Below are 27,969 nucleotides of genomic sequence, written 5' to 3'. Positions count from 1 at the left end.
CAGGTGTTCTTCATTTGGAAGTTCATGGTGAAAGTTTTTGTCCCTCTTCATTCTCTTTCCATCGATACCTTGTGACCGCTTCCTCTCGAGAGTTGTAATAGATAAGGAGAGGAGCCCCTCCCCAAACTCTGTGGTGGAGACATAGATCCCAAGAAAGGGAAAGCTAAGATCTTATGGTCTGAGCCCCAGTATCAGCTAAACTGTGAAAACAAGAAAGGAAGGGGGTTGGGAGTCAAATAGGAATAAGTCCACAGTCCCTTAGTCCCAAGCTTCTTAAATTGTGGGTCTCATCCTCATATGGGGAATCATGTAACGGAAGGTGAGGGTGGCCAAAAATTTGGCAACTGTAAAAGGTCTCGGAATGCCCCCCAATTAACCCAAAATCAAACATAATGAATCCAAGGTGTTTCTGGCAGCACTAGCTGGTATTGTATCTTGTTCTGAACATAGAACTCACGCGTGAACACTGCCAGAAACATCCAGACTCAGATTGAGATGGAGCTGTCTAAAAAGTTCTCAGTGGAAAGGAGATCGTGAGTGGGAAAAAGTGGTCCATTCTACCCCTGGGAATTAAGTGGCTGCCTTTGAAGACCCCCTTTCAGAGCAAAAAGTCCATCTCTAGACTTCACCCCTAGGTTTGCCTCTGGGCAGATTGCGGCCTGGCTCCTGGCTCTGCCTCCCTCCTCTCCAGCTCAGCGTGGGATTCCCTTCTGCGCTCCTTGGAGTCCCATGCCCCATCGGGTGGCTTTCTCAGAACCCACCTAGTCTCACCTCTTCTTTCTAGAGGCTCAGAGACGACCAGAACATGCCAGAAGATGTAAAAGACTGGTCCCCAAAATGCACTGGCAAGGGGCGGGGAGGGAGAAAGAAGGGATGGAGGGGAAAATAGGAAGGGGAAATTTGAGGGACAAATTACAGGGTTCTTAGAAGCTCTCATCGAACCAACATGCAGATGAGGTTTCCTCCCACTCTGAGGTGAGACTGAACCCTCTCCTTGCCACTCCGAACACTGCACCACAACTGAAAAGGGAACGGGGAGAGGGGAATGAAGAAAAATGGGAACTCATTTTGAATTTCTTCAGTCTATTTCCTTTGGTCTGATTTGGGACAGCGTATTCAGATACTTCCCTTCTTGACCCTTCCTATGCCCACGTAATGGCCAGAACGAATAACATTTTGTTTCCTTGCTAACAGTAAGGACCAGTTCTGGCCGACACGTTGTATTTGGCCTTTTCTGATTCGTTCAGAAATGACGTTTACGTTACCGTAACTCCTTTCTCATCCATGCGGGCAGAGAGACCGCTCCCTTACGCTCCATTCGGCCTGGATGTCCCCCAAAAGGAAACGAAACGCGTGTTTTCAGGAGAAAAGTATTTATTTGAAGCCCGTACAAAAATACTTAAGCAGGCTCAGTAATTTTCTTTCACCATGACCCGATTTACAAATCTCTAGCCTGCAGTAATACCTTTTTGTTTCAAAACACAAAATGGTCATTTTTGTAAATAGAATCTATATTGAAAAAAATATTTCCAGGAGATCAACAGCATAGAAAACATATGATGGCATCCATTTTATTCACCTTCCCAGTGTAGACAATAATATCATCTGGTTTCTGGCACTGAAGAAGCATCTATTTAAGAACAAAATTATCTTGAAAAACATTTTTCAGGGATGATAAATCTAACTAGCAATTTCTTTAAGGACAAAGACGACATTGCAGAAATCCTTAAAAACGTAAAGTGACGCAAATTTCCGACCCCAGAGGGCAGTAGCCAACAAGAAACCCGACCCGAATGTCCGCCCCCTCTAAAGCCCATGTTCCTCGGCTGACTTCTGCCCAGTGATTGCCAGGCATCCACCGGTTCATGCTGCTCTGTGCACTTGCGTGGACGGGACGGTTCTAGACTGGCAGAGCCAGGCTCATTGAGAGCCTGGAATCTTCCAGAGGGCAGCTGGCTAGAGAGAAACGAGCCCTGCAGATTCAGAGCTCAGCTTGTACTGAGTGGGGCCGGGGAGCTTCCGGGCAGAGCCCTGGACCCAAAGTCAAATTCTGCCTTGAACCCACAGTGTGACCCCGGAACAATCACTTCCCCTTTGAAACTCAGTTTCCTCATCTGTAAAGTGGGGACATCTACCTCACAGAGTCTTTATAAGGACCAAAGGGGACATAAGTGATGCCCTTTGCAAACCTTAAAATGTGAGCCATGATGATGAATTCTGCAGGACTCCAACTTTAAAGCTTCCCCACTCTCAAAGTGTTTGGCAGCTTCCCTTTCCAGGTGCCAGAGTGACAATGTTTAGGCAGCATTTAGGTAGCTCCGGCGGAGCATGACCAGAGTGGGATCGGCAACCTCGTCTTGGTGACTAACATCCCCATAAACTCTTTTCTCCCTCCAAGCCCCAGAGGCCATTTTGTGCCCACCCAAAGCCAGCTCTGGGCATCAGACAGTTTAAATGGAGAGACCCTGCCAACCACCAAGCACCAAGCACAGCTGAAGTTCAGAGAGAAAGGCCCTGGCCCATTTTACTGACCACAACAGTCCGCACTTTAGCTTTACTTAACGGAAAGGGTCTAGAGAGGGGCCACAGACTCGTGTCATCATCTCTACGTTTAGCTGATTACTCAAAGGTCTCAGAGAAAGGACAGGAAACCACGCGCTAAACGCTACATAAGGGAGGAAAGCATATTTCCCGAACGAAGTTCTCAGGACACACACAAGTGGAGGAAAGGGGGGGGGAGGGGGAGGAGAGGGGAGTACCTGGGGGGGCACCCAATTTTCCAAAGACGGATGTGGCCACATAAGGAAAAGGACACAGCTTTGCAAAGGACCCAGAGAGCAGCCCGAAGAGAAGGTATGGAAGCCTCGTGGGCCTGAAAACCAGCATGAGGGAAGGAACAAGATGGAAAAAGCGGAGCTCGTTGCTCAAGTTCACTTGGGGCTTTCTTGGCAAATGGCTGCCAAAGATGGGGCCAGAAGTGGGAGCCCAGATGGCGGGCAGCTGGACCAAATGGCTGCGGAGGTTTTTTCCAGCCCCGTGACTGATTCCGAGCAGGTCACCCTGAATTAGGCGATTAGCACAGAAAGGCGGCTACAAATGTCTCCATCCTCTGCTGGCAGCGTATCCTGCCCCAAGAGGATTGATTCGAGCTGAACCAAAATTGGGCTGACCCTGTTCATTGGTTACAGTGATGGAAGTTCAGAGCTCTGCCCACGGCTCGCCTTAGCTTTGTACAGATCCCTGGCCAGCTCTGTGCCTCAGTTTCCCAGTTCTATAAGGCTTCTACCTGCTGAAGGAGTAAGTTCACAGGTCACAATGTGGTGTATTGTTGGGCCAAAGTCTGGACATTCTAGAAGGCACATGTGATTTCAGTTCTGGCCATTCCCTAAGTTACAGTAAAATGACCCATTTGCAGATGGTAATTAACCCCCCCATCTGCTACTCGTGGGCCACGGGAGGGAGCAGCGGGAGAAAGACTTCTGAGTAAGTCAGAACTGAAATGTAGGCGCTCACCTTCCTACGTAACCGAGGTCCAACGAGAGCCCGATGCCGACAGACACTTGTTGACTGGTGTTAAGTGGGTGAGGGTCCAGCAGCCAGGGAGAGCTGGCGCCGGAGTCCGGCGTGAAGCCGGCAGGGCAGGGGTCTCCCCTATTCCAGATAGGGAGCCCGGAGTCCCCACATCTGTGAGATGAGGACTTGGAACAGCACCTGCCCCACGGGGCGTCGTGAGGCTTAAATGACATGAATGTAAAGTGCCGGGCAGCCCTTCAAATGCCCTAGAAAAGCCGGCTGCCATGATAACTATCGCCGAGAGCCTCGACTCCGAATGCACATGCTCGCCCGCCCTCCTGCTGCTGGAGGATTTCCATGCTTACAAAAAAAAGGGAGGCTGAGCCCCCTTGGGATAAACCACCTCAGACCTTAAGATTAATCACAGAACCTCGGAATCGGAGACTCTCCCAACCTCAGGCGGGAGTCCTCGTGCATCATCCCTGAAAATGAGGAATCCAGCCTTCTCCCAGACTCCTCCCGGGCCAGGCCTAATTATCAGCAAGCAGTTACTGACCTTACGTCAAAGTCCACGTTCCTGCCCCTTCCATCCTCAAATACTGGCAGATGCTTCCCACGCTCTCCCCAAGTTTTCTCCTCACCCGGTTTTTTTTAACTGCTCATTAGCGGGTCCTCCGATCCCTTGACCCCCTTGGCTTTCCTTCTCTGGAAATGCTTCCAGCTCACAGAATCTCCAGATTTAAAAAGGGCTCTCTGAGGTCCAGACCCTGCCATTTTGGAGCTGAATGACAGGCCCAGAAGCGGCCTGCCCAAGAGCTCATGGGTATTAAATGGAAATCCCAGGCTCCCTAATTACAAATCCAACAGTCATCCCAAACTTCTAAAATCTAGAAACTTATGAAATTGGTCCACTACCCAGCAGTCCTATTGTTAAAGCTAAAGGAGACCACCTTAATGCATAAGGAGAAGATCCATCACCCAGTATGGCACAGGCCAAGCTGAGCCCCTGTCTGACGGGGAGCCATCTGCCCTGCCCATTCTAAAGGGCTGTAAAGAATGGCGCTGTCCCTGGTGGGCCAGTAGGCGGCTTCCCAGAGCTCGAAGCAGGGATGCCGGCGGCATGGGGAAGCTCACCAGGGCAGTCGGTTCCAGGCATCGGTCCAGAGAGCTTCCAAACCTGACTCGGGGTCGTGCAGAGAAGGGGCCAAGTTCTGGTGTAAGGCCGAGGAGCGAGTCAGCGGGCGACCCAAGGGAAAAGCTCTTTCACCAGCTCCCCCTCATCGCCTCCTTGATGGAGGACCTCGCCCACCTCATCTCAGAGAGAAACATAGTAAGGCCCCAAATGAGTAACTTGCCCCCAAATTATCAAATAACAAGCATCAGAGCGAGGCTTAGAAGACCCAAGGAAAAGACGCAAAGAGGGAATGGTGGCTGAGCCCGGAAAGCAGAGAGAGGAAAGGGGCCGCCCACCCCCACCGCCTCAGAAGGGGAGGGGGGACTTGCTCTTGGAGGAGGGGCGTCTCCCTCCTCCAAGTCACTCACAGTGGCCGGAGCAGAAACGGGGCCAGCGCCTCCCAGGGCTTTGTGGAGCAGCTCTGCCTTTCCAGCCTCGTTTCCGTAGAGCCGCCCAAGGGAAGGGCTAAAAACCGAAAGCCCAATCGTCCCGGACGCTTCCAAGGCCCCGCTCCACACGTGGCTTCTCTCCGGTGTAGGAAGAGGTCGTCTCTGAAGACGGCGAGAAGCCCAGGTTGTAGTGACCAGTGGGGAGTGGGGGTGGGGGCAGAAGGGGGAGAGAGAGAACTCTAAGAGGGAGCTGGCAGGAAGGGGCGCCCAGCCCGGCTGCAGGGAGCACGAGGGACTCCCAGAGGCTCTCGGCGCGCGCCGGCTCTGATCGCGGCACCCCTGTCTGCAGGAAGAGAAGGCCGGACGCCCCTCGCTGTGGACAGAGAGGCCCGTGGTTGGAGCGGGAAAAACAATAAATTAAAAGCCAGATACGCCGTCTCTCAGTCTGGTATAAATTAATGCAAACTGCAGAATTAAAATAGAATCAACTCTAAGATTCGTCATAAAAATGTAAAAAGGCAGCAATCTTCAGATCGTGCAAGGGCCGGGTCCGAGCTCTCGCTGGAACCAGGGGCCGCCGGCCGTTAAAGCGGGTCTCCGTCGGCACTGCCCGCGTGCAGGGTGGACCGCTCAAGGCGCGGAGCCGGGCTCACACGGCGCCTTTCCCTTTAACATCCAGCTTGCTGCTCGGCTCCGACTGTTTACTCAGCTGCTCTTCCGTGAAAGTGATGTAGGAATACACCAGGCTCCCGGCAATACTGCAAGAGAAGGAGGTCCGCAGTGATCAATAACCACAGTCCTTCCTGACCAACCAGGACCCGGCTTAGGGCGGCGGGGGAGAGCCCAGGCTCGGAGCAGCCTCTTCCCGAGTTCCAATATGGCCCTAGACGCTAGCAGCTGCGGGATTCTGCCTCAGTTTCCTCATCTGTAAAATGAGCTGTCTGTGGACTCAGGAAGATTGGGGTCGTACTTGGTGGTCCCAGGGTCTGCGCACTCTCTAGGTCACTGGCAGAGCAGGTGCCCACCGGCCAGGAGGGAAATCTCACTCATCTTACCCTTTGTTGCTACGCTGTTCAGTCATTCCCGGCCCTGCCCACTCTCTGTGACTCTGTGATTTCTCGGCAAGGCTTGCTATCTTCTTCTCCAGCTCATTTTACAGATAAGGAAACTGAGGCAGTTTCATTTTAACTGAGGCCCCTCATGGAGAGGGGTCCCCGTGTTCTAGTGGACAGAGGCAGCCTCTGAGGGCTTTGGGACTCGGACCCTAATCCTGACGCACGCAGGCACAGTCCCCCCGTGCCCCGCCCCCGCAGCCGCTTCATCTATGGTGACTTAGTCTCTCAATGGCCGCGGCCAGGTCTAGATCAAAAGCCCAAACACCCTCTCGGATCCTCCCCACAAATCCAGGTGCGGTTTCTATTCCCATTTCTCAGAGGAGAAGGCGAGGTCCCGGGGCCACACAACAGAGTAAGGTCGGAGTGCAGAGCCCGGCCTCCCACCGTGGCACGAGGGCAGACCCCAAAGGGCGACCACGCTGCCCTGTCCGTCTCCCACTGCGCTGATCGCCATCCTTCCAGGGACTACAAGCTCTCTGAGGGCTGGAGCCGGGGGATGCAGTCGCAAAGCCAGTCTGGGCCGAGCACTGGGGACAAAAGTGACCCAAAGGAAGCATCGGGCGCGGGATGACCGGAGCCTGACCCGGCCTGGATGCCAAAAACTGTTCTAAGCGAGATCTCGGGTCATGATTGAACTCAAAGACCTTTGACTAAAATAAACTCCCTGGCGCGTAAAGGAGAGCTGCGCACGGACTCGGGCCTCTGAGCGAAGCTAATGTCGCAGGGCTCTATTTGCACGCGCGTCGGAACATCGATGCCTTGAAGCTGGCAGAGTTTGGGTTTGTTTCTGGATCCCGCGGCTCAGGCGCAGAGATGGCGCTCAATAAACGCCCCCCAATTGGCCGGAAGATGGCGAAAAGCCCCCAAAGCCCAGGCCCCCTCTGCCTTCGGCCTCTTCCTGCCTCGCTGCAGTAGAAGCTTCTCTCCCCTATGGAATTCTAAGTTTCTTCCAGGCAGAGAGCGCGCCCCGACAAGTGGAGCTCCCCCCCCTCCCCTCCCCCGCCCCAGTAGGGGGTCGGGCTGAGCACGCGGGGACTCGCCATGTTGGCAGAATGAAAAATGAAGGTAAAAGTGGGAACGAGGCTCCAAGGGAAGGATTTCCAGCCCCGGCTCTCCCAGAAGGAGAGCTGATTCCGGGGTAAGACCAGTCTGAGGCAATTAGAGAAGCGCCTCCCAGGGAAAGCCTTAGCATGCTAAAGAGACTTCCGCCCCGGGCTCTTAGCATGCGAAAGACTCTCCCGGCAGGAGCCTCGGCGTCCCGCAAGGTCGCTCAGCATTCTAAAGGAGCCGCCTGGGAAGGGTCATTCACAGAGCTGGGCTTCCGAAAGCAAAGCCCGGACCCCCGAGCATCCCGGGAAACCGGGGGCCAACTCGGGAAGGGAGGGAGCCTTTTTTACATACTCATGGGGATGCCAGCGCCTTCGGGGGAAGGAATGACAGCGCTGAGTTCTCCAAACTGCGGCTGAATTTAAATAGCCCCAGAATTAAAGGGCTTCAGAAGCTCGGCCCAGGGGGGAGGTTCCCGCCCCCACACAAGTCAGAAGGAGGAGCAGGAGTGAACTAAGGGAGGAAAGGAGAGAGACCCCCCCAAAAAAAAATTAGGAATTTTCGGGAATTCTTCTTGAGACTCGAAGCTCTGGCTAAAGGGCTCGCCTAGGCCGGCCAGGCAACGCTCTTTCCAAGGGAAGTCCTGCTTAGGGAAACTCTCCTCTCTAACACAAATGCTGGCTGGGAGATGATGGCGAAGAGGGGGGTGGAGGGGAGGGGACAGGGAAGGAGGAAAGTAGGGGAAAAAAGGGACCATTGTTTCTTGTGTGCATAGGGTCCAGGCCGGGGTCCAGGTGACATTCTAAAGGGCAAAGGGTTTTCTTTTCGGGGGCCAGAGCCTGGGGTGACGCTCGGCCATCTGAGGCGTCAGGAAGCCGGCAGCAATTCTACTTCCTAACTCTGCGGAAGCCCAGCCAGTGGAAAGGGCCTTGCTCCTGCTCGCCTTTCCCAAGGTTCACTCGGCATTTTAATACCGGAGTGGAATCTGGGACAATCACCGGCCCTCCTTAAGCCTCAGTTTCCCCTAGTGAAGAGAAAACTCGTGGAAGGCAGGGATGATTTATGTACTCTCAACCCTAGCACCGCGGTGGGCATGCAGTAGGTGTTTACTAGATGCTTGCTGAATTGGATCCAAAAGGGTGGATTTTCCGCCTCCGGATCCAGTACTGTTATGGGAGTTGTCAGAGGAAGAGTCTGAAAAGGCTCTCGGGTCAGTGCCAGGGGCATCCTCGCTCCTTCTCTCCGGCCAGCACAGTGACATCACAAGAGCCCAGCTTTAAATCCAGAAAGGACACAAGTGGTCCTAGAACCCCTCCTTAGGCTGAGGAGGAAGAGGTTCAGTGATATCTTTAGGGCCCCTAGTGTCAGAGGTGAGATTTGAACCCAGACCATCGATCCACAAATGTATATATGTATATATATATATAATAAAGACTTAAATTATATTTTATATTTATTTTATATCATATTGTTTGTATTCTTAGTGGCCTTATAATCCGTCAGAAGTCTACATTAACAGAAGATGTCCAGGTCCAGAAGGGGAGAAGGGGGGAGTAATTCAATCAGGGGAAATTAGGACCCAGGCTAGGAGCTCTCTCTATTCTTCCTCTTTCCTTCCTCAAGCAGAACAAACCTAAGGACCCCGAGATTCTGAGTTCAGATCCCACCTCTGCCACTTAATGGCACTTAATGACAGTCTGATCTTGGCCAGATCTCTGGATTAAATGGCCTCTGAAATGCCCCTCATCCAAGAGCCCAAGATCTTCTGGGACACAGCCAGCGAGCCTCCAAGTGGGACTGGAACCCGGGTCTTTTTTGCCCCAGCAGTCATCACCTCGTTCCCAGCCGTTTCTCCTGACGGGCCCTATCCTTCAAAGCCCCAAGCTTCATTTGTCAAGACAGAGACTGGGGAACAAAGATGGCTTACCTGATATTTAATCCAATGAAATTTGTCCATGTGAAAATATAGTCTCCACCAAACACCATTCCAATATAAGTTATTAAAATATTCTGAAAGGAAGAAGAACCAAGATTTTCTTAGTGTGGGATCTCATTGCATCATCTCTCTCTCTCTCTCTCTCTCTCTTTCTCTCTCTCTCTCTCTCTCTGTCTCTGTCTCTCTGTCTCTCTCTTTCCTCTCTCTCTCTCTCTCTCTCTCTCTCTCTGTCTCTGTCTCTGTTTCTCTCCTCTCTCTCTCTCTCTCTCTCTCTGTCTCTGTCTCTCTCTCTCTGTCTCTCTCTCTCTCTCTCTCTCTCTCTCTCTCTCTCTCTCTCTCTCTCTCTCTCATATCTTTCTCTCTTTCTGAGACACCCAAGTTTCCCTTGCCCAGGTCCCCTGGACGCTGTTCGCCGGCAAGGACATCCTGCCAGATTTGGCAGGCCAAGGAGCTAAGGGAAATGGGGTTTTTCCAAGGAAAAGCCCGGCTGATTTGTCGGAAACTGATCTGACCACGCCCCTTTCTGAATATCCAAGACATTTTCCCCAGTTTTTCCACATCTGTGTCTCTATGGGCCAGTTTTGGGAGCTGCCACTGGAACGAAGTTTCCTCACCCTAAGAACCCCCAAGCAGGTCCAGACAACTCTCCTCGGTAATGGAATAATCTTTCTTTCTTTAAAAAAAAAAAAGTTTTCTTATCTTCTGAATGGCCTGCCTTAACCTCCAGGTCCCCAAGGGGGTGGGGAAGTACACGGGGTGCTCTTTTTTTGTCTTTCAATCATGTGTTTCCCCACTTCTCCTGTCCTTGGCGCTGAAATAATAAGGGCTGGGGGAGGTGAAAGGTTAGAGACTGATACTGATGGAGGGGGAAAAACATTATCAATGGAACATTTTTTTAAAATGCCCACAAGAAGGGAGCTCAGAAAGTGGTGGAAATCAGAGAAAGAGACGTGGGATATCACTGGCGGAGAGGACTCCCACAGGAGGAAAGTCCCTCCACCAGTACAGGCTGGCACCTTCTCTCCAAGTGACAAAGCTGAGAGCTCGTCACTTGGCCAGGCTCACTCCCATCCGTTGAATTACATACTCCACCAGACCACTAGGTGGCACAGTGAATAAAGCACCAGCTCTAGAGCAGGAGATCCAACCTTAGACTTAGCCTAGCTGTGTGACCCTGAGCAAGTCACTTCCTTGTTCGCCTCTGCTGCCTCATCTGTAAAATGGGCTGGAGAAGGAAATGGCAAACACTCCAGTATCTCCGCCAAGAAAACCCTAACTGGGGCCACAGAGGGTCAGAACAAGAAACAGAACCAGACTCACGCTTCCCTAAGCAATCCTCCCTTCTGCCCTTTGTAGATGATTGCCACAAATTGCCAATTTGTGATTTTTAAAAGGTAAAGAAAAAGAAAAGGAATATGAAATCGCTTTGTAAACTAGAAAACTCCTGCGTGTGTATAAGTGGTTAAGACCACTTTGCTATTATTATTAAGAAAAATGGAATAGACAAAATATAAAAAAAACAAGAATGGTGGGGATGAGTCATTGAAAAATAAGTGATATAGTAGAAGGTGCAAGAGAAGGAAAGAAGAAATAGAAGGAAGGGAGGAAGGGAAGAGGGAAGGAGGGAGAGAAGGAGGGGGGGTACTTAAAAGAAGAAGCAATAAATGTTCCTATATTCTAACCAGAATCTCTGAGAATGGGTATGGGATAAAATATCCAGAGACACTTTTTGTGGTAATGGAAACGTGGAAGCACTTTTTGTGGCAGGAACAAAGCAAGTCCCTGCCAGTTGGGGAAATGGTGATGCTGACATGGAAGTTAAGAACTATAAGACATGAGAATGAGGACTTCAGAGAAGCACAAGAAAACTTGTATGAACTGATACTGTAGACCAAGCAAAACCAGAAGAATGAGATGCAATCATGGCAACAGCCAGGTGGCCCACAGGCGACAGAAAGTTAAAGTTGAACTAGGAAGACCTGAATTCAAATCCTGCTGCTCCAGGTGCTTACTAAATGCAAGTCTGCCTCAGTTTCTCCATCTGGAAAATGGGGTTTAATAAATCACCTCTGTCCCAGTCTTGTTGGAAGATCAAATGCCATAGCATATGTAAGAGCACTTTAGTCACTTTAAAGCTTAAATAGGTGCTAGCTACTAATTAGAGATAAAGGCCCATCTTGCTCTAAAATAATAAAATAGCAGATTTACTTTTTTCTCAATTAAATTTAGGAACAACAGATGCACAATTTGTCAGGATATACTGGTTGAGATCCGGCAAATTACCTCAGGTCACAAAGACAAGAAACAGCCAAGCCAGGATTCAAACCAAGTTTATCCCCTCTCCACGGTCCCACAAATTGGGAGAGGCCGGAGATACAGGGAATGGTACAAAATAAAGCCCATCAACGCCTGATCTGCTTCGATGGCAGATATTCCTTCCCCAAGGATGTGGCTGCTGGCACTCAACTGCTCCTTGGCTACTTCACCCTCTGAGCCCACGGAGAAAGAAGGCTCGGGACAAGCCCGTCCCCTTCCCCAGCCCTCGGCTCCTTTTCTTCTGGAGAGCCGGAGCCTCCCACTCTGTCATCTCATGGTTCTTAAAGGGGTCTCATCACTGCCGCCAGAGCTCACTTGGGGCTCCCACAATGGCGGCCGTGGCTCTGCAGACGGTGGGTTTCCAGCTTCCCGGGGCAGTTGACACAAATGACTTGTTCCTAGCTTAATTCAGAGCCCCGGTTTCCCTTCTCCATGGTTTCCTTTCACAGCTCTTGTGGAGCTCCAGTCCTAGACCAGCTCCCCAAACGAGACTCCCCGGAAAGCCCTGGAGGGGAGAGTCTCCCCATCCCATGCCCGCCTTCCCCGGCCACATGGGATCTCAGGAGGGAAACTGCAAACCTTCTTGGGCAGCAGAATCCACTGCCTTCCATCCACCTGGCCCTGCGCCTTTACGTCTGTTAGATCTTTTTTTGTTCTTATATCTTTAAACTCATAATAGCCAGCACTTAGGGAGTGATTAAAGGTTTCAAAAGTGCTTTGCTTGGGTTATCTCAATTGATCCCCTCAACTACCCTACTGAGGAAGGCTATATAACCCCATTTTACAGAGGAGGAAACTGAGGCACCTAGAGCTCACCCAGCTGGAAAACGTCTGAGGCAGAATGAAGGATGAAGGGATGGAGATTCAAATACTGAAGCGAGAAAAAAGACTATTAAAGAAAAGAGCCCACCAATATCAGTAAAAGCTACGTGGAAGACAAATTTCAGTATCAGTTGTTTGCAAACTGTTGGCGGGTTTGGGGTTGAGCTTGAGGGAGTCACCCAGGCTGGCGTTGGGAGCAAAAAGGGTTTCCGGAGGCCCGGCCCCCGAGGGAACCGGGCTTTTCCAACTCACCTTAATACAACCCACTATGGTGGTGGTCAGAGCGGAGTTGTACTGCGTGCACAGCACCGTGGCGTACATCAAGATAAACCTGGAGGGGGAAGAGGGGAGCGCGTTAGCCTTGGGAGGGTCCATTAGCCTTTGGGGGGTCCAGATGACTCCCCCCCCACAATGGCTGCTGCTGCCCACTCACTGTGACCCATCCTTGCGGGGGAGGGAGGAGGAAGGAGGGGGACTTTACTAACAGGTTCCCAGCTAAGTCTAAACCGTGGAAGGAAGCCGGGCCTGGGCCTCGGGGGCTCTGGGTTTGAATCTCAGCCCCTTAATCCCGGTGCCTCCCTCCGCTCACTGTGTCCTGTTACTCCTGCCTCTAAGTGAGCTTTGTACAAACGTGTCTGCAGTCGTGTCTCCCCTTAGGTCGTAAGCTGCTTGCTCGGGTTATAAGCTTCTTGTACCCCCAGAGCTTAACACACAGTAGACAGAAGGTTAAACTTGAACTAGGAAGACCTGAATTCAAATCCTGCTGCTCCAGGTGCTTACTAAATGCAAGTCTGCCTCAGTTTCTCCATCTAGAAAATGGGGTTTAATAAATCACCTCTTATTGGAAGATCAAATGCAATAGCATATGTAAGCTACTGGCACACAGTAGGTGCTTAATAAATGATTATTGAATGAATGTATCTTAGAAAGGCAGAGCCACTCTTCTACCATCACAGTGAGGTAGGGGTCTCGTCCGAACTCAAGTTTGGCAAAATCATGGAGACGTGTTCTAGCCCAGGGTTCCCTCCATTCTGCAACGCTTGGACTTGTTGGTGAGGTTGTCTGTGTGTGTGGTTCAGACCGGAGAGCTCCCAGTGTGGAGACTCCATCCCCCAAGGCCGATCAGCCATTAACCTTATCTGAAGGGTTTTGTGGGGCTCTGAAAAGTTAAGTAATCCTAACAGTGTGTAAAAACCTACAGCTTAAAGGCACGGAAAGCACTTTATACATAGCACCTCATTTGATTCAGCAATAATCCTGGAAAATGGGTGATATCACCCTCCCCATTTTATAGATGAGAAAACTGAGGTCCAGAGAGGTAGTCATTTGCCCTGGGTCACATAACTAGCGTCAAAGGCATTAGCTACCTAGCTCAAGCCTCCTCCCAGAGAAGTGTTTGTGTATATCCATACTCATGTATATTATGTATTTACCGTATATCTACTTGTAATAATATAAAGTTAAATGTAATCATGTAACATTAAATATAATTATAAGTTAGATATAATTATAAGTATTTATAATCTAATATGGGTAACTATAATTATGATGAGAGATTCTGTCTGTGTGTGAGGGGAGGGAGCAAAATGAGACTAAGGAGAATCAGTGTGGAAAAGCCAGTGGTCCCACCGAGGGGGTCCCTTCGGAGTCACCCCCAAACTGGAGCAGCCGCAGAGCCACACGCTTTCCCTTCCATCCCCGCCATGGGTTCCGGCACAAAATGCTCGTCCGAGCCCCGGTCTGACGTCCTCGGCCGGGAGGAGCTAAGTCTCCCCCCACGGGGCCTGGGCCGGGCCAACCCGTCTTGCCCATCTAGGGTGCCCACGCGCCCATCGGCCAGAACAAACAGAAAAAAAGGGGCCCAGGAAAACTTCCGTGGGGGCTCCGGCTGAATGGCTCTCGGTCCCATCACTGTCTCGGGGGGCTTTCATCTGGAGGGGAGTGATGGGCTCTCCGGCCCAGGCCGAGTCCTTTGCCTTCTGGAGACACATTAAGTATCCAGCATGGCCCAGTAGCACGTCCAGAGTATTAACATTAACTGAAAGACTGGCTAGACCGACATTTCCCAGAGATCTGGGGGTTTCAGTGAACCGTAAGCTCTGGGGGTTCAGTGGGTAAGAGTGCCACTTGTAATCAGGATGACCAGAGTTCAAATCCTGATTCAGATGCTTCCTAACACATGACCCTGTCCAGCTCATTTTACAGATGAGGAAACTGAGGCAGACAGCATTAAGTGACTTGCCCAGGACCTCCCAACTAGTGGGCGTCTCAGGTCATCCCGAGACCACGTCCAGCGCCCTATCCACTGCACCACCCAACTGTTCTCCCTTAGGACTATCAAATATATAAGTTTTGGCATGAGAAGGGCCTTCTGGGGTCATCTCGTCCAAGCCTTTCATTTTACAATTGGGGAAACTGAGGCCCAGGGAGATTCACAAGATTGTCAAGCACAAATTTAAGAGGGAAAAGGGCCCTGAGATCATCTGGCCCAAGCTCTTCATTTTACAGTTTGAGGAAACCGAGACCCAGGGAAGTTTACGGGATTGTCGAGCACAGATTTAGGAGGGAAAAGGGCCTTCTGAGGTCATCTCATTCAAATCTTTCACTTTAATGTTGAAGAAAATGAGGTTTGGAGGTTAAGTCCAAGATGGCAAAGATTGTAAATAATCCGGGTAAGATTTGAACCCAACAACTTCCATTTTATGGAAATGTTCTGTATAACTTCATGTGGGGTTTCTTAATTGTGGGTGGAGATACAGGAAAAAAACCTAGAGCTCAAAAATCTTTAAAAAAAAAATGTAAAAAACATTGTTTTGAATGTACCTGGGGGAAATCATTAAATTAATTAACTAAAGAAATTCAGTTAACCCCCCAAAAATGACTTTAAGAAAATAGATTCATTTGTCTGCTGTAAATACCCAAATGAATTGTAAAGGACGTGTGAAGAAAGATGCTATTTGCATCCAGAGAAAGAACCAATTAATAGAAGTATAGGATAATTTTACATATATAATATGTATTATACATACATACATATATACATTATATAAACATATATAATATATATGTGTGTCTAATGGTAGCCATTTATGGGGGGGGGGGTAAAAAAATGACATGATAATTTTGTTATAGACTTGAAAGGAACAGCAAGTTGTGCATAGAAGATTTAAAGTTTCATGGGCCATAATCTTTTTAATTGCACTATATTATGGAAATGCTTGCTCTATTCTAAAAATTAAAAATAAATTGTAAAATAGAGAGAGAGATTTGAAGCCAAGTCCTCTGCAGTTCTTTCTATCTCCTCACACTATCAAGGACACAGAGGGAGCACGTAGCTTGGGTCCTGAATCTTGAAACATCTTTCCCAAGGATCACAGAGGAGACCTAGAAAGGCACTTGGAGGCCATTCAGCCCAATCACCTCATTCTGCACTGAGCCTCTGACAGTCGAGGTGGGATTTGAACCCCAGTTTTCTCGCCCCAGCATCAATGCTCTTCCCACTGGCTAGGGCTGCTTCTCTCCGCAGCCATGGCCCATTCTTTGTTCTGTCGGTACGCGCCATGAAACACGACCAAGGAGCTCGATTAAGTCTCCCCACTGACAGGGCTCTGAGAGATCTGAAGAAGAGCAGGAAGGCTGGACCTCTGCAAAGCCACCGTGTTTGAGGAACAGCGTGATACGCCGCAGACAACAAGCTGGGTCTGAATCCTGGCTCTTTGTGACAAGAGGCAAGTCATTTTCTCTCTTCTGCCTCAGTTTCCTCATCTATTAAATGATGGGATTGGATCTTTCCGCTCCTCTGAGGACCACACCTCAGTGTGAAACCCAGAAAGCCTGTAAAGGGCTAAAGGGGACTGTACCATTAAGGGGCCGGTTGGTTCTCGGAAGCCCCCATAGCTGGGAATCATAACGCCCCTGAAGGGACTGGAAAGCAGCCTTTCCTGACCAGATGTTGCTCGTGGATCAGGAATGAAATAAATGGGAGGCAAGAGGGAAGAGGAGGGAAGTCAGAGACTGCACCTGCCACCCAGTCTCCTTGTACTGTTATCATCCTCTCACATGATCTGTTCTGCTGGTCAGAAGTAGATCCCCAGCAGCCACTAGCAGGCGGCTCCCAGAACCCCCTGCAGCCCCTGGCAGGCAGCTCCCAGAACCCCCTGAAACCATTGTCAGGTGGCTCCTGGAACAAGCTCCTATGATACAACCAATGGAGGGGCAGGAAGAAGAGGTTATCATTCCCCAAGAAAGCAAGCTTCCCAACTGGTAGCAAGAGCAGCAGAAAGCACCCAACACTTACCCCATCACACAGGACAGTGTAAACTGCAGAAGGAACAGACTGTCAGTCCAGCCGTCATAGTCTATTGCCTGTAAAACACAACCAAACACTCGATCATCCAGCCGAACCTCCTTCCCGCGGCCCCCCGAGCGCCCCAGGGACGTTCCAAGGACAGCAGAACCGAGCAGCAGCTGTGGGGGAGGGTTTGGATTCCCCAGTCTCCTCCCCACAGGGAAACAAGCTGAGCCCCGCTGAGGGCACCAGTGCTCCTGGGCCAACTCAACGGCATCTTTGGCTCCTCTCCCTAATCGTCCCTCTCCAGATGGCGTCCAACGTGCAAGAAGGAAATATTTTCAGAAGCAGAAAAAATGATGTTTTCCTTCCACCCACAGTAGAGTGTAGGAATTTCAGGCAAAAGAGATTCAGGACCATCTAGCTGCCCCAGCTGGGTGGTGCAGTGGATAGAGCACCAGCCCTGAAGTCAGGAGGACCCGAGTTCAACTCCCACCTCAGACAATACTTTCTAGCTGTGTGACTATGGGCAAATCACTTAACCCCAACTGCCTCAGCAAAAAAAGAGGGGGAGGGAGGGAGGGAGAGAGAGAGAGAGAGAGAGAGAGAGAGAGAGAGAGAGAGAGAGAGAGAGAGAGAGAGAGAGAGAGAGACTCACCAATAGGGACAACAATTTTAAGAAGCAAAGTTCTTGAAATGAGATCGTAGCAAAGGATCTCCCTGCCAGGCAGATGGAGGAAGAGACCCCACTGTAAATGATCATCAAACCAGATGAACATGGCAGGAAGCAAGTGCCCTCCCTCCCCTGGCTCCCAGCTTCTTCATTTATGAGATGATTCCACCTTCAAAGACCACCCGGAAGGATTCTCCACCTTTTGTGAGTAACGGTCGCCTCTGGCAGATTGGGAAAGCCTAGGAGTCCCTTCTCAGAATCATGCTTTCAAACACAAAATAAAACACATAGGTGAAGAAACTGAGGAAGACAGAGAGTAAGTGACTTGGCCAGGGTCACAAAGATATGTGTGGAGGCCTCGAACTCTGCTCTTCCTGGTTCCAGGTTCAGAGCTCTAGACCCCGAGCCCACCAGCGGCTTTGCTAGGTGTTGATGGACTGTTTGTGCCGCCGGGGACGTCCCTGTGCCTTCACCGCTAAAGCTCTCTGGCTTCCCTGGAGTCTCGGCCCAAATCCTCCTGCAGGAGCCTTTCCTGTGTCCCTGCAGCCCCAGCTGTGGCCCTTTCCTCTCTGAGCTTCCCTTCCATCTCTGCGGCACTGAAGGACACGTTGTCTCCCAATCTCTCTGTACCCCCAGGACTCAGCAGGGTGTCTGACGCAATGGCTGCTTATTGTCCCCTCCTCCTTTCCCAGAGGACGCGAACAACACCCCATGTTAGAGAGGGTTACAGGGCCCAACCGTGGCTGATCCCAGCAGGACGAGCTCCAAACGCTCCGCCCTGGGTCGGACATCAGCAATCCCCGAGAACGTTGGGACAGACTCTCTAATCCTGCCCGTCCCACGCTTCCTTTGGGCTCATTCTGTCCTTCCTGAGGAGGGGCCACCGGGCCCGGTGGTCCCGTATCTCCCGGTCACACAATCCAATCTAAGGCTCTTCAGAGAGACCTCAAGGGTGTCCTTGCGCTGTTTTTCTGACGTCCTTGTGAGCGCCGGCCCCGTGTGAGTTCTCCAGAAAATAAATTTTGGGGCAAGCATACATTTGGCATTTAAACAGTGTGGCCGGAACCAGGGAGTAGAGTCGGAATTTCCAGGTTATATGGCAAGAGGAAGTTATGTCCTAGGAGTCCCATCTTTATCAAAGCAATGGGAATAGATCGTCCTGTGACAATCACAGGGGGGGATCTCTCTCTCAGTCCCTGCTGGCAAGATCCTTCCCAGAATCCTCCTTACTAGAAAAAGGTCATCTACCCAAGAGCTTCCAAGCTCTCCTGTGGCTTCCAAAGGGCCACCTTGGCTGAGGTTGTACCGACAACCAGGAAACTGCGATGGGGCACCCAAGCTGCAAAAGGTTCCGGGGAAGGCTCCATGTTTTTGTTTTCCAAGGACGGGCCTAGAAATGGGTTCAGATGGAAGCACCAGGAGGTGCATCTACAGGGCCCTGATCCTGCTGCCAAAGTCAGTCCTAAAGGCCATCTGGCTGCCAAGGAGCAGGGCCAGATCGCACTGAGAGAACCTGCCTTGATGAAATAGCCTGTGCAAAGTGAAATGAGGGAGGGGTGGAAAAATCAAGACATCAGCGCTTTGGAGACGGCCACCCAGGCTGGAGAGGGAAAATAGTCCCCGTGGATGTGGAGATGGAGTCCGACTGGGAGAGGATTCACCTGCGTTCTATGGAGAGGTGAATGCAGGACGGGGAGGGAACTGAGAAGGCGCCCAACCCAGCCTTCTGAGCTCACAGGTGAGTAAACTGAGGCCCAGAAAGATCACGGGACGAGTAGAGAAAAGTCTTTCTCACCAAACTGTCTTGTAAGGGCTGATACAGAGGGATATGAGAACTAAGAACAATCTCTAGGATAATAATAAAAAAAAATGCAAATAAGCCACACAGAAAGACATGAAAAGAAAGATACAAAGAAGAGTGTGCTGGACTTGGAGGAGGATTCAAATCCTACCTTGGATACTTAATGACTGAGTCATTCAGAACAAGTTACTTAACTGCCGTCTGCCTCGGTTCCTCATCTGATAAATGGGGATAATAATGGCAGCTTGAAATAATAGTGATGATTCCTACCTAAGGAATGAACTAACCTTAGGTTAAGGCACAGAATTGAAACACAGTAATTAATCTTAATAAATGGTAACCAATTGATGTAACTTTAAAGCTTTCAAAACATTTTATATAGTATCACTTCAAATAACTTAAAATTGTCCCAGACTCAGCCTCCTCAGTGGGGATAACAGCACCTATTTGTATGGAGGCATGGAGGGCGAAAGGGGGGAGGGGGGGCAGAGAAAGAGAGAGAGAGAGAGAGAGAGAGAGAGAGAGAGAGAGAGAGAGAAGGTTGAGGAAGTGGAGGAGCAGGAAGAACAAAGGGGAGCGGGAGAGAGACCCTTTGTTGTTTAGTCAATTAGCTGTGTCTGACTGTTCATGACGCCATTTAGAGTTTCCTTATCAAAGATATTGGTTGACCATTTCCTTGTCTGGATCATTTTACAAGAAACTGAGGACAATGGCTTGTCCAGGATCACCCAGCTAGAAGGGTCTAAAGCCACACTTGAACTCGGGTCCTCCTGCATGCAGGGTTGGCGCTCTGGCCACCAGGCTGCCTCGCTGCCTGTTGTGCTGCTTAAGTGCTAGATAAAGCTTAGCTGTCATTACCTGCAGAAAGAACGCTGGATTTGGGAGGCAGAGGGCCAGGGTTCAAACCCTCCCCTATCACTTGCTATCTGAGGGATGCTGGCTAAGTCCCTGTATCTACAGTTCTTCATCTGTGAAATGGGGAGAAAGGAGGGGACTCAACAGCTTCCTTTCTGTAACAGATCTGTGACTCCGAGTCACGGTGACAGATTCTAGAACGACAACTTGCCTGCCCCAAACTCCGGGCCTTGGGGCACGGGGGGCAGAACGTTAAGGGAGAATGAGGCGGATGGGCAGCGGGAAGGGAGCTGGCTCTGCAGGGGGGAGGGCCTGAGTTCAGATCACACCAGCTGATGTTCCCTAACCTGGGTACCTGGGGGAGAGGTCTGTCTGTCTGTCTGTCTGTCTGTCTGTCTCTGTCTCTCTCTCTCTCTCTCTCTCTCTCTCTCTCTCTCTCTCTCTCTCTCTCTCTCTCTCCTCTCTCTCTCTCTCTCCTCTCTCTCTCTCACTATCTCCCTCCCTCCCCTTCTCTCTTTCTCTCTCTCTCTGTCTCTGTCTCTGTCTCTGTCTCTGTCTCTGTCTCTGTCTCTGTCTCTGTCTCTGTCTCTGTCTCTGTCTCTGTCTCTCTCTCGGCTGTTGGCTGGCTACTTCCGGAGGTCCCTTCTGGTTCCTGATGCGATAACAGCACTTTAAAGTCTACAAAGCACTTGGCATTCATGAGCCCAGCCACCACCTGGGGGATAAACGGGACAGGGTCCCCAGCTCCATTTTACAGATATGAGAAATGGGCTCAGGGAGGTCACGGAATCCTAGACCTGGGAGAGACTGAAGAGCCTCCTGATCCGATGTTCTCATTTTACAGGTAAGGAAACTGAGGTCCTGGGAGGCTAAGATCTATTAATTAATCAGCATAGATTAAACATCTACTGTGTTCCAAGCACTGGGGATACAAAGAGAGGCAGAAGAGACAGTCCCTGCTCGCAGAGACCTCTTAGTCATGGGGGAGACAGGCACATCTCTAGAAATAAGCTCTATAAACCCAGGATAAATAGGAAACAAATGCCAGAGGGCAGGCTGGGATTCAGAGGGGTCAGGGAAGGCTTCCTAGAGGAGGGGGATTGCCTAAAGGAAGCCTGGGAGGTCAGGAGGGCCTTCCAGGACAGGAGTGAGGGGCAGTCAGAAAATGCTGGAGTAGCCAGGGAGCCCATGTCTTGGATCCAAGAACCTGGCGGTGGGAATGAGGTATAAGACTGGGAAGGGGGGAGGAGGGGTTGGAAAGGGCTTGCCAACCAAGCAGTATTTAATCTTGGAAACAAGAAGGAGCCACAGGAATTTACTGAGCTGGGGAGAGGCAAGGTCAGACCTGATCTTGATTTTTGTGGCCAAGGGAAGCATAGATTCCTATTACAAAGGGAGGAAGAGGAGGGAAAGTGGAGCTGCTCGCTGTAGATAGCTACAAAGGGCAGAAGGAAAAAATGGAATGAGAGAAGAATGGATCAAGCGAGGGGGGTTTCAGGATGGGGAGACGGCGTGTTTGGAGGCAGCAGGGAAGGATCCAGTAGACAGGGAGGTTGGAAATAAGTGAAAGAATGAACATGGCAGAGGGGAAAATCTGTTTTCCCAATTTTCTGGTTGCTGGAGCACAGTAGGCACTTAATAAAGGCTTATTCTCCTCCCTTCCTTCCCTGATCACAGATGTGCCGATAGATACAAGGCAGAATCCTCGGGGACACGCACAAAACCTTGAGCCAGGAACAAGACGGCTCCTGGTTGGACCACCCGGATCTTGCTGGGCGAGCAAGACAGAAATCACATGATGTTCCTGGGCCAGTTTCTTCCCTTGTAAAAGGGGACTCAGCTACCTCCAAGGGCCAGTCCAGCTCTGTGACTTTGTGACCATTGGTCTAAATGTGTCTCCTCGCAGCCCTGGGTCCCTTGCGGTCGTGAGTGGGGAGCTCTCCCCAAGCCCACGATTGCAGGGTACCCCACCATCTTTCAGGGTATCCATCCCCTTCTCTCTGGCTTCCATCTTCTCAGGTCTGGTGCTTTAGATGAGTCGTGTCCTATTGTTACCAGATTTAAGCTGGGATCCTCGTACTTAGAAATAAAATTCTGATAACTACATTTCAATGTGATTGGTTTTCTTTGTAATTCTATGCATTTTATTTTCTACATTTAAAAACACAATTCATAGACTTCCCCAAAATGACTACCCACACAAGGGGTCCACCCCCCCCCAAAAAAAAGGGCTAACAGCCCCTGCCAATTAGAACAGAGGCTTCTTGTGAGCAGGGCTGCCTCTGCCTTCAGACGCTGACCCTTCATGTAGCACAGTAAGCTTAGTAAAAACAAATGAATTTCCACTTGTTCATTCATTTATTCAAAGAGGTTACTGATTGCAGCTTGTGCCCCTGGAGACAGCCCTGAGAAGAACTTCCCCTGGAGACGTCCATCTCCCGGTGAGCCCCAAAGCAGCTACAATTGGCAAGAATCCTGGCCACAGGGCCCACAATCTGAAATCTGGGTTGAGCTGGGGCCATGATTACAGAAAAAGTCCACAAAGGGCTTGGTTTGAGGTTTCTGCTCAGGCTGAATGTGGGCTCCGGTTCCCAAAGTGTAACATGACCCAGAGAACCTCTGCACACCTACCCAGCTCAAAGGAACGCAGCATAATTAGCCGGGGAGCTGGCCCAGGCTGCCTTGGCCGGAAGCTGCTTGGATCTGCTACCTCCTGCCTAAAGATGGGAGAGGGGGCAGGGAGAGAGGAGCACTGTTTGTACAGAGCCTTTGTAGTTGAGTCAGGAAGCTTTGCTTCTCCTGGGTGCTGAAGCCGGGCTCATTGGCTAGAGCAGGGTTTCTTATAGTTTTTAAGTTTAAATTTTGGCCAGAAGCTGCTTGGATCTGCTACCTCCTGGCTAAAGATGGGAGGGGAGGAGGGAAAGGGGGAGCACTGTTTATACAGAGGCTTTGTAGTTGAGTTAGGAGATGTAGAAAGAAGCCTTGCTTTTCCTGGGTGCTGAAACTGGGCTCATTGTCTAGAGCAGAGCTTAAAGTTTTCTACTCGCAACTTCTTTTTGCCTGAAAAATTTGTACATGACCCAGGGAATATAGGTATATAAAACAGGCATACAAATCAAACATTTACTGGCAATAAGTCAGTTTCCCAACCCTCATCTTCCGTGATGAGACCCTCTATGGGGGTGCAACCCATAGTTTAAGAAGCTGGGGTCTAGAGACAAAACACTTCACTCATTAGCATGGGAAGTTTCCAGGATTTGCTGGAGTTCTCTTAGAAACAATTTTCAAAATTAGTATACATTTACAAAAGAAAACCAACTCGCAGATAATAGGGATTTGTGATTTCAAGTACCATCCTCCTTCTTTGTCCTATTGTGTGGAAATTTTATTTGGTGTTGAATAAAGATAAAAGAGGTTTTTTTTTACTAAGTTTGAAATAAAAGTCTCTATCTTGATCTCCAAGGAGGAAAAACACAGCTAAACACAGAAGATTTAAAAATAGAAGGAAATCTAAAGATCATTTTACAAATAAGGAAACTGAGACACAGAGGAGAACGATTTTCCTAAGAACATACAAGTAGTGACAAAAAAGTAGGATTTAAACCCAGGTCTTCTGTCTCCAAGTTTACTGATCCTTTCTATTGCAAAAGGTTGCTTCAGTGATTTTCCCTGAATCCTTGCCAATTCTGGCTGCTTTCCCAAACCTCTCCAAGGGGAGTCCTCAGGGCTCTCTCCAGGGACGCAGGAATTTGAACCTGGGTCCTCTGCCTCCAAATGTGGAGCCATTTCCACTGCTGGTCCTCTACAGAATTCATCCCCAAACCGTAGCTTTGACCCTGACCCTAAGCTAGTTTCCTGAAAATCTAAAAATGAACCAATCATCTTTGAATGGGTGGAAAGGAGAGAGGCTGAATGAGAATGGTTCTGTAGGTCTTTGCAGATTCTCTCACCAGAAATCCAGAGATAGGAACTGAATTCTAACCTGGATCCTCCAATCTGCCATTTGGAAATAAATGCTAGAAATTCTCTACAGCCAAGGGCAGCAGAGTTCAGGGTTTTTATTTGTTTATTTTTGTTTTGTTTTGCTGAGGCAATTGGGGTTAAGTGACTTGTCCAGGGTCATCCTGCTAGGAAGTATCAAGTATCTGAGGTCACATTTGAACTCGGGTCCTCCTGACTTCAGGGCTGGTGCTCTATCCACTGCGCCATCTAGCAGCCTCTAGCAAGGTTCACTTTTAAAAGTATTGTCTTAAATCAAGGTCCCTTCCCACCTTGCCAGACCCCCAAGCCTGATACCCATCTATGTATTCTAAGCTCTAGCAGCTCCAACTCACTGGCACTTCTCTCAGCCTCCTATTCACCTCCACCTTCTCGGGATTCCCAGCTCCCTGCAAGATTCAGTTCAAACCCCGCCATCTTAAAGAAAAGACCCCTCCCCAACAAGTCACTAAAGCCATCCCCGCTGAGATATAGGTTCCTCTACTGTGTCTATATGTTGTATTTACCCGGTTATTCTAATCTATTAGAAATGTGAACTCTGTGACAGCAGACTGGTTTCTCCCTTTCTTCATATCATGCTGAGCAAAGCTCCTGACTCATTGCTCATCCCCTCCATTTATTATGTAAATCGTTATTTTATTTTTTTCCAATTATAGGTAAAGATAGTTTTCCATCTTAGAGATTTTTGAGTTCCACATTTTCTTTCTCCCTCTTGCCCTTTCCAAGATGACAAGTAATCTGATATATATATATATATATATATATATGTATATATATATATATATATATATACGCAAATATATTAATCATATTTCCATATTACTGACACATAGTTTGTTCCCCAACTGACCGATGACCGAGTAATGGCAGCAGCACAGAAAGAGTTTGACATAAATTTGGGAGTCAGAAACCCTGGATTTGAGTTGTCAGGACAAGAGGAGTACACCGTGTCTAGGAAATTCTCCCCATCCCTTCCCCCAATAACGTCCCTAGCAAGTGGTCATTCAAACTGAACCCCCCAGCAATGAGAAAGCCCCTGCCTTCCAAAGCAACTCTTCCAAAGCTCTTTGAGCTGCCCCAACTTGTTAGAACATTTTTGTTTACGTCGAGTGTAAATGTGCTTCCTGGAAATTCTTATCATTATTATTTTTCCAGTTCTACCTTCAGCCTGATCTGTATCTTGCCACTGGACCCAGATGGCTCCGGAGGAGAGTGAGACTGATGACTTTGCACACCTTCCCTCCCTTAACTCCAAATCACTTGCCAGTCCCTCATCGTTTCCAAGATGGACAAACAACAAAGAAATGAGGAGTGCTGCTAATCCGATCCCTCTTCCTTCTCACAGCTCTTCACCTACTTAGAGACAACGCTCAGTATCCTTCCCCCGGCACATATACATCCATCCATGCAGAACTTTTCTTCTCTAGGTTAAATGGCCCCTGGCAATGACCTCTGAGGGCCTTCCAACTCTGCCATTTTAGTATTTCACTACTTATCAGCTGTGTGACCTTGGGCAAATTGGGATGATCACAATTTTAGAATGGGAAGAGACCTTAGCAAGCCACACCTGGATGAGAATTACACCACAAAGTACCCAACGATGGTCCTTCCAGATTAACCATCCTGTAGGAGGGACCTCTAAGACCTCTCCCAAGTCTAGCTCTGCCACATGGGGGGCTCCATCCTGGAAGCTCTGGAAGCTTTCACTTTCCTAAATTCTGCTAAGCTGAACTGACTGAGCCTAATACTCCAGCCTTGGGGTGAGAAGGGAAGAGCACAGTGGGCCTCCTGGAGTGGAAGCTACAGCTCTCTTACTAAGCTCTCTTCTAGTCCTTAAACTCTAGTTTATTTGTGCAATAGAATGGCCTGAAAAACTTAATGAGATTAAGTACCACAAAGCTCTGATGAATCATCTGAAGACAAAGGAGCAGGAAAATGATCATTTTTGCAGATGGTGGCTCAGTAACATGATGACTTTCATCATCAACTTATTACATGTTATTTTACCTTTGTGCCCTAAAGACCCCCACAAAGGTGGGTTTGGGTTCTCTCCTAACTCTGAGAACATAAGATAATAATATGAAGCACAATTTGGCTCTAGACCAATTTGGTTGATTATTATTATTATTATTAAAAATAAGAGCTCATATTTAAATGGCTTTTTAAAAGGTTTGCCAACTGCTTTATCAATATTATCTCATTGGATTGTCACAACAACCCTGAGAGGAAAATGCTATTATTACCCATTTTACAGATGAGGAAAATGAGGCAGAGATGAAGTGAGTCAGTCTCCTATATTTATTTGCTAAACTGTAAATACTGTTAGAGTTGATATAAGTGAGTTTTTTTTCCCTCTAAACAAATTTTTATAACAACGGATATCAGATGGGAGGAGGAAGAGGAGGGATAATGAAAGAAATGAAGGCGATGTAAAAATACAAGATATTAATTTTCAAAATTTTTAACTGAATTGAATTTTCTTTTTAAAATTTTAAAGTAACACATATCCCAGAAGGCCAAGAGACTTTATTTTACCGGCTGGATAAATAGCTGGAGTGCTTCAAAAGGCTGCCTAATCATCAAAGGAGAAGGAATCGCCTTACAATTTTGCAGTTATCAGGTCAGTGGAATTTATAGGCTCAGAGACTACGAGGGCTGCCCTGGAGAGGCTGCTGGCCCTGGCACAGGCGCTGTGAAAAGGTTTAGGTAAACAAATAAAAACAAGAACACTCATTTCTCTCAGTCACCAGAGCTTAGGAGGCAGCCGCCAGGTACGGAATTCAGGCTGCGGCCAGCTCCCATAAAACTCATCCAAGGCTTGTAATTTATAAGGTTGCATAATGGAGACATTATCCCACACTGGCAGGCTACAGGGCCGCCCTTGTGCGGCCAGACAGATGGGCTCTGTTCTCCGATGGCTCCTGGAGAACACCTCTCCAGCCCATCCTGCTGGGAGCAGGCCCAGGAGACGCAGTCCCCCCAGCCTGGTAAGTGACACCCACTGGCTGTGGGCAAGGAGAGTGGAATAGCACAGCAGATCCTCTGGACTGACTGATGCTCAGCAAAGCTGCCCACCATTGTCAGTCCAGGTGACTTTTCTTCCTTCCAAGCATAAGGCAGGCCGGCCTCCCTCTCACACTCCGGGACTAGAATACGGAACATTTTATAAGTAGAAACTGAAGACAAAGTCGATTATTTCCTGGCAGGTCTAGGACCTACTGAGGAACCTGGAATAAAAATAAGTGCCCCCCTTTTAAAGGTAAATAGAAAGCCAATTCCAAGGCTTTCATTCTCTGCCCAGTCCCTAGGACTACAAACTTGCATGCCAAATTTTCCTCTTCCTGCCCAGGTCTCCTTATCAGCTCAAGGAGCACCCAGTCCTGGAGGCCCTTGCTGATTCTCCCAAGTGTTAATGCATGTCTTACCCCTCCCTCCCACTGCCTTGCCCCTGGGTGACATTTTATATTTATACACTGACTGCCACTGTCTCCTCCTTCCCCCTGGACAATATAGACTCCTTGAAGGCAAACTCTGTTTAATTTTGTCTTTGTGTACCCCACACCTAGCATTGGGCCAGGAGTAAAAATTGTCCTTTTACTATATCTCTGTTGTGTGTGTGTGTGTAGTATATTTATAGTTATATATTTATTTATATTATATATATAGTATGTTTATAGTACAGTATAGTGTAGTATATTATAGTATAGTATATTTACTATATTTCCTTGGCAAGAAGGAAATCCCAGTAAGGAAATATCCTCCATTACAGCCAATCAGAGACAATAATCTGCCTAATAGCAGCAGGCTCAAACTCAAAAAGCACAGGAGGGCAGCACAGTGACTTCGAAAACCCATTACTTCCATTTCAGTGTATATTTATTTAGCTAAACACTTCCCAATTCGATTTTGTTCTGTTTCTGCCTGGAGGTCTGGAGTTCTGTGGATTCGGGGGTGTGAGTTTGACACCTTTGGCCATAGCACAGGGGAGACAGTGAGATCCAGTCATAGCTGTGGCAATTCAGAGGCAAGAGTAGAACCCAA

General features: G+C 49.0%; 1 protein-coding gene across 1 annotated transcript in view; it reads right to left on the bottom strand.

Moving 5' to 3' along the window:
- Positions 1–1,356: 1,356 nt before the first annotated feature.
- Positions 1,357–27,969, bottom strand: part of SLC35D1 (solute carrier family 35 member D1) — a 56,168-nt gene continuing 29,555 nt past the window's right edge. The window contains exons 9-12 of the mRNA XM_051999472.1: positions 16,610–16,677; positions 12,565–12,643; positions 9,166–9,248; positions 1,357–5,834 (exon numbers count right to left, since the gene is read on the bottom strand). Of these exons, the coding sequence (XP_051855432.1) occupies positions 5,726–5,834; positions 9,166–9,248; positions 12,565–12,643; positions 16,610–16,677 (339 nt within the window). The 3' untranslated portion in view covers positions 1,357–5,725. The remainder of the gene's footprint in view (positions 5,835–9,165; positions 9,249–12,564; positions 12,644–16,609; positions 16,678–27,969) is intronic.

Source organism: Antechinus flavipes, chromosome 4, assembly GCF_016432865.1.
Source record: "Antechinus flavipes isolate AdamAnt ecotype Samford, QLD, Australia chromosome 4, AdamAnt_v2, whole genome shotgun sequence".
Lineage (NCBI taxonomy): Eukaryota > Metazoa > Chordata > Mammalia > Dasyuromorphia > Dasyuridae > Antechinus > Antechinus flavipes.
The sequence above is the reverse complement of the archived record's forward strand: the minus strand, read 5'-3'. Positions and strand labels throughout refer to the sequence as shown.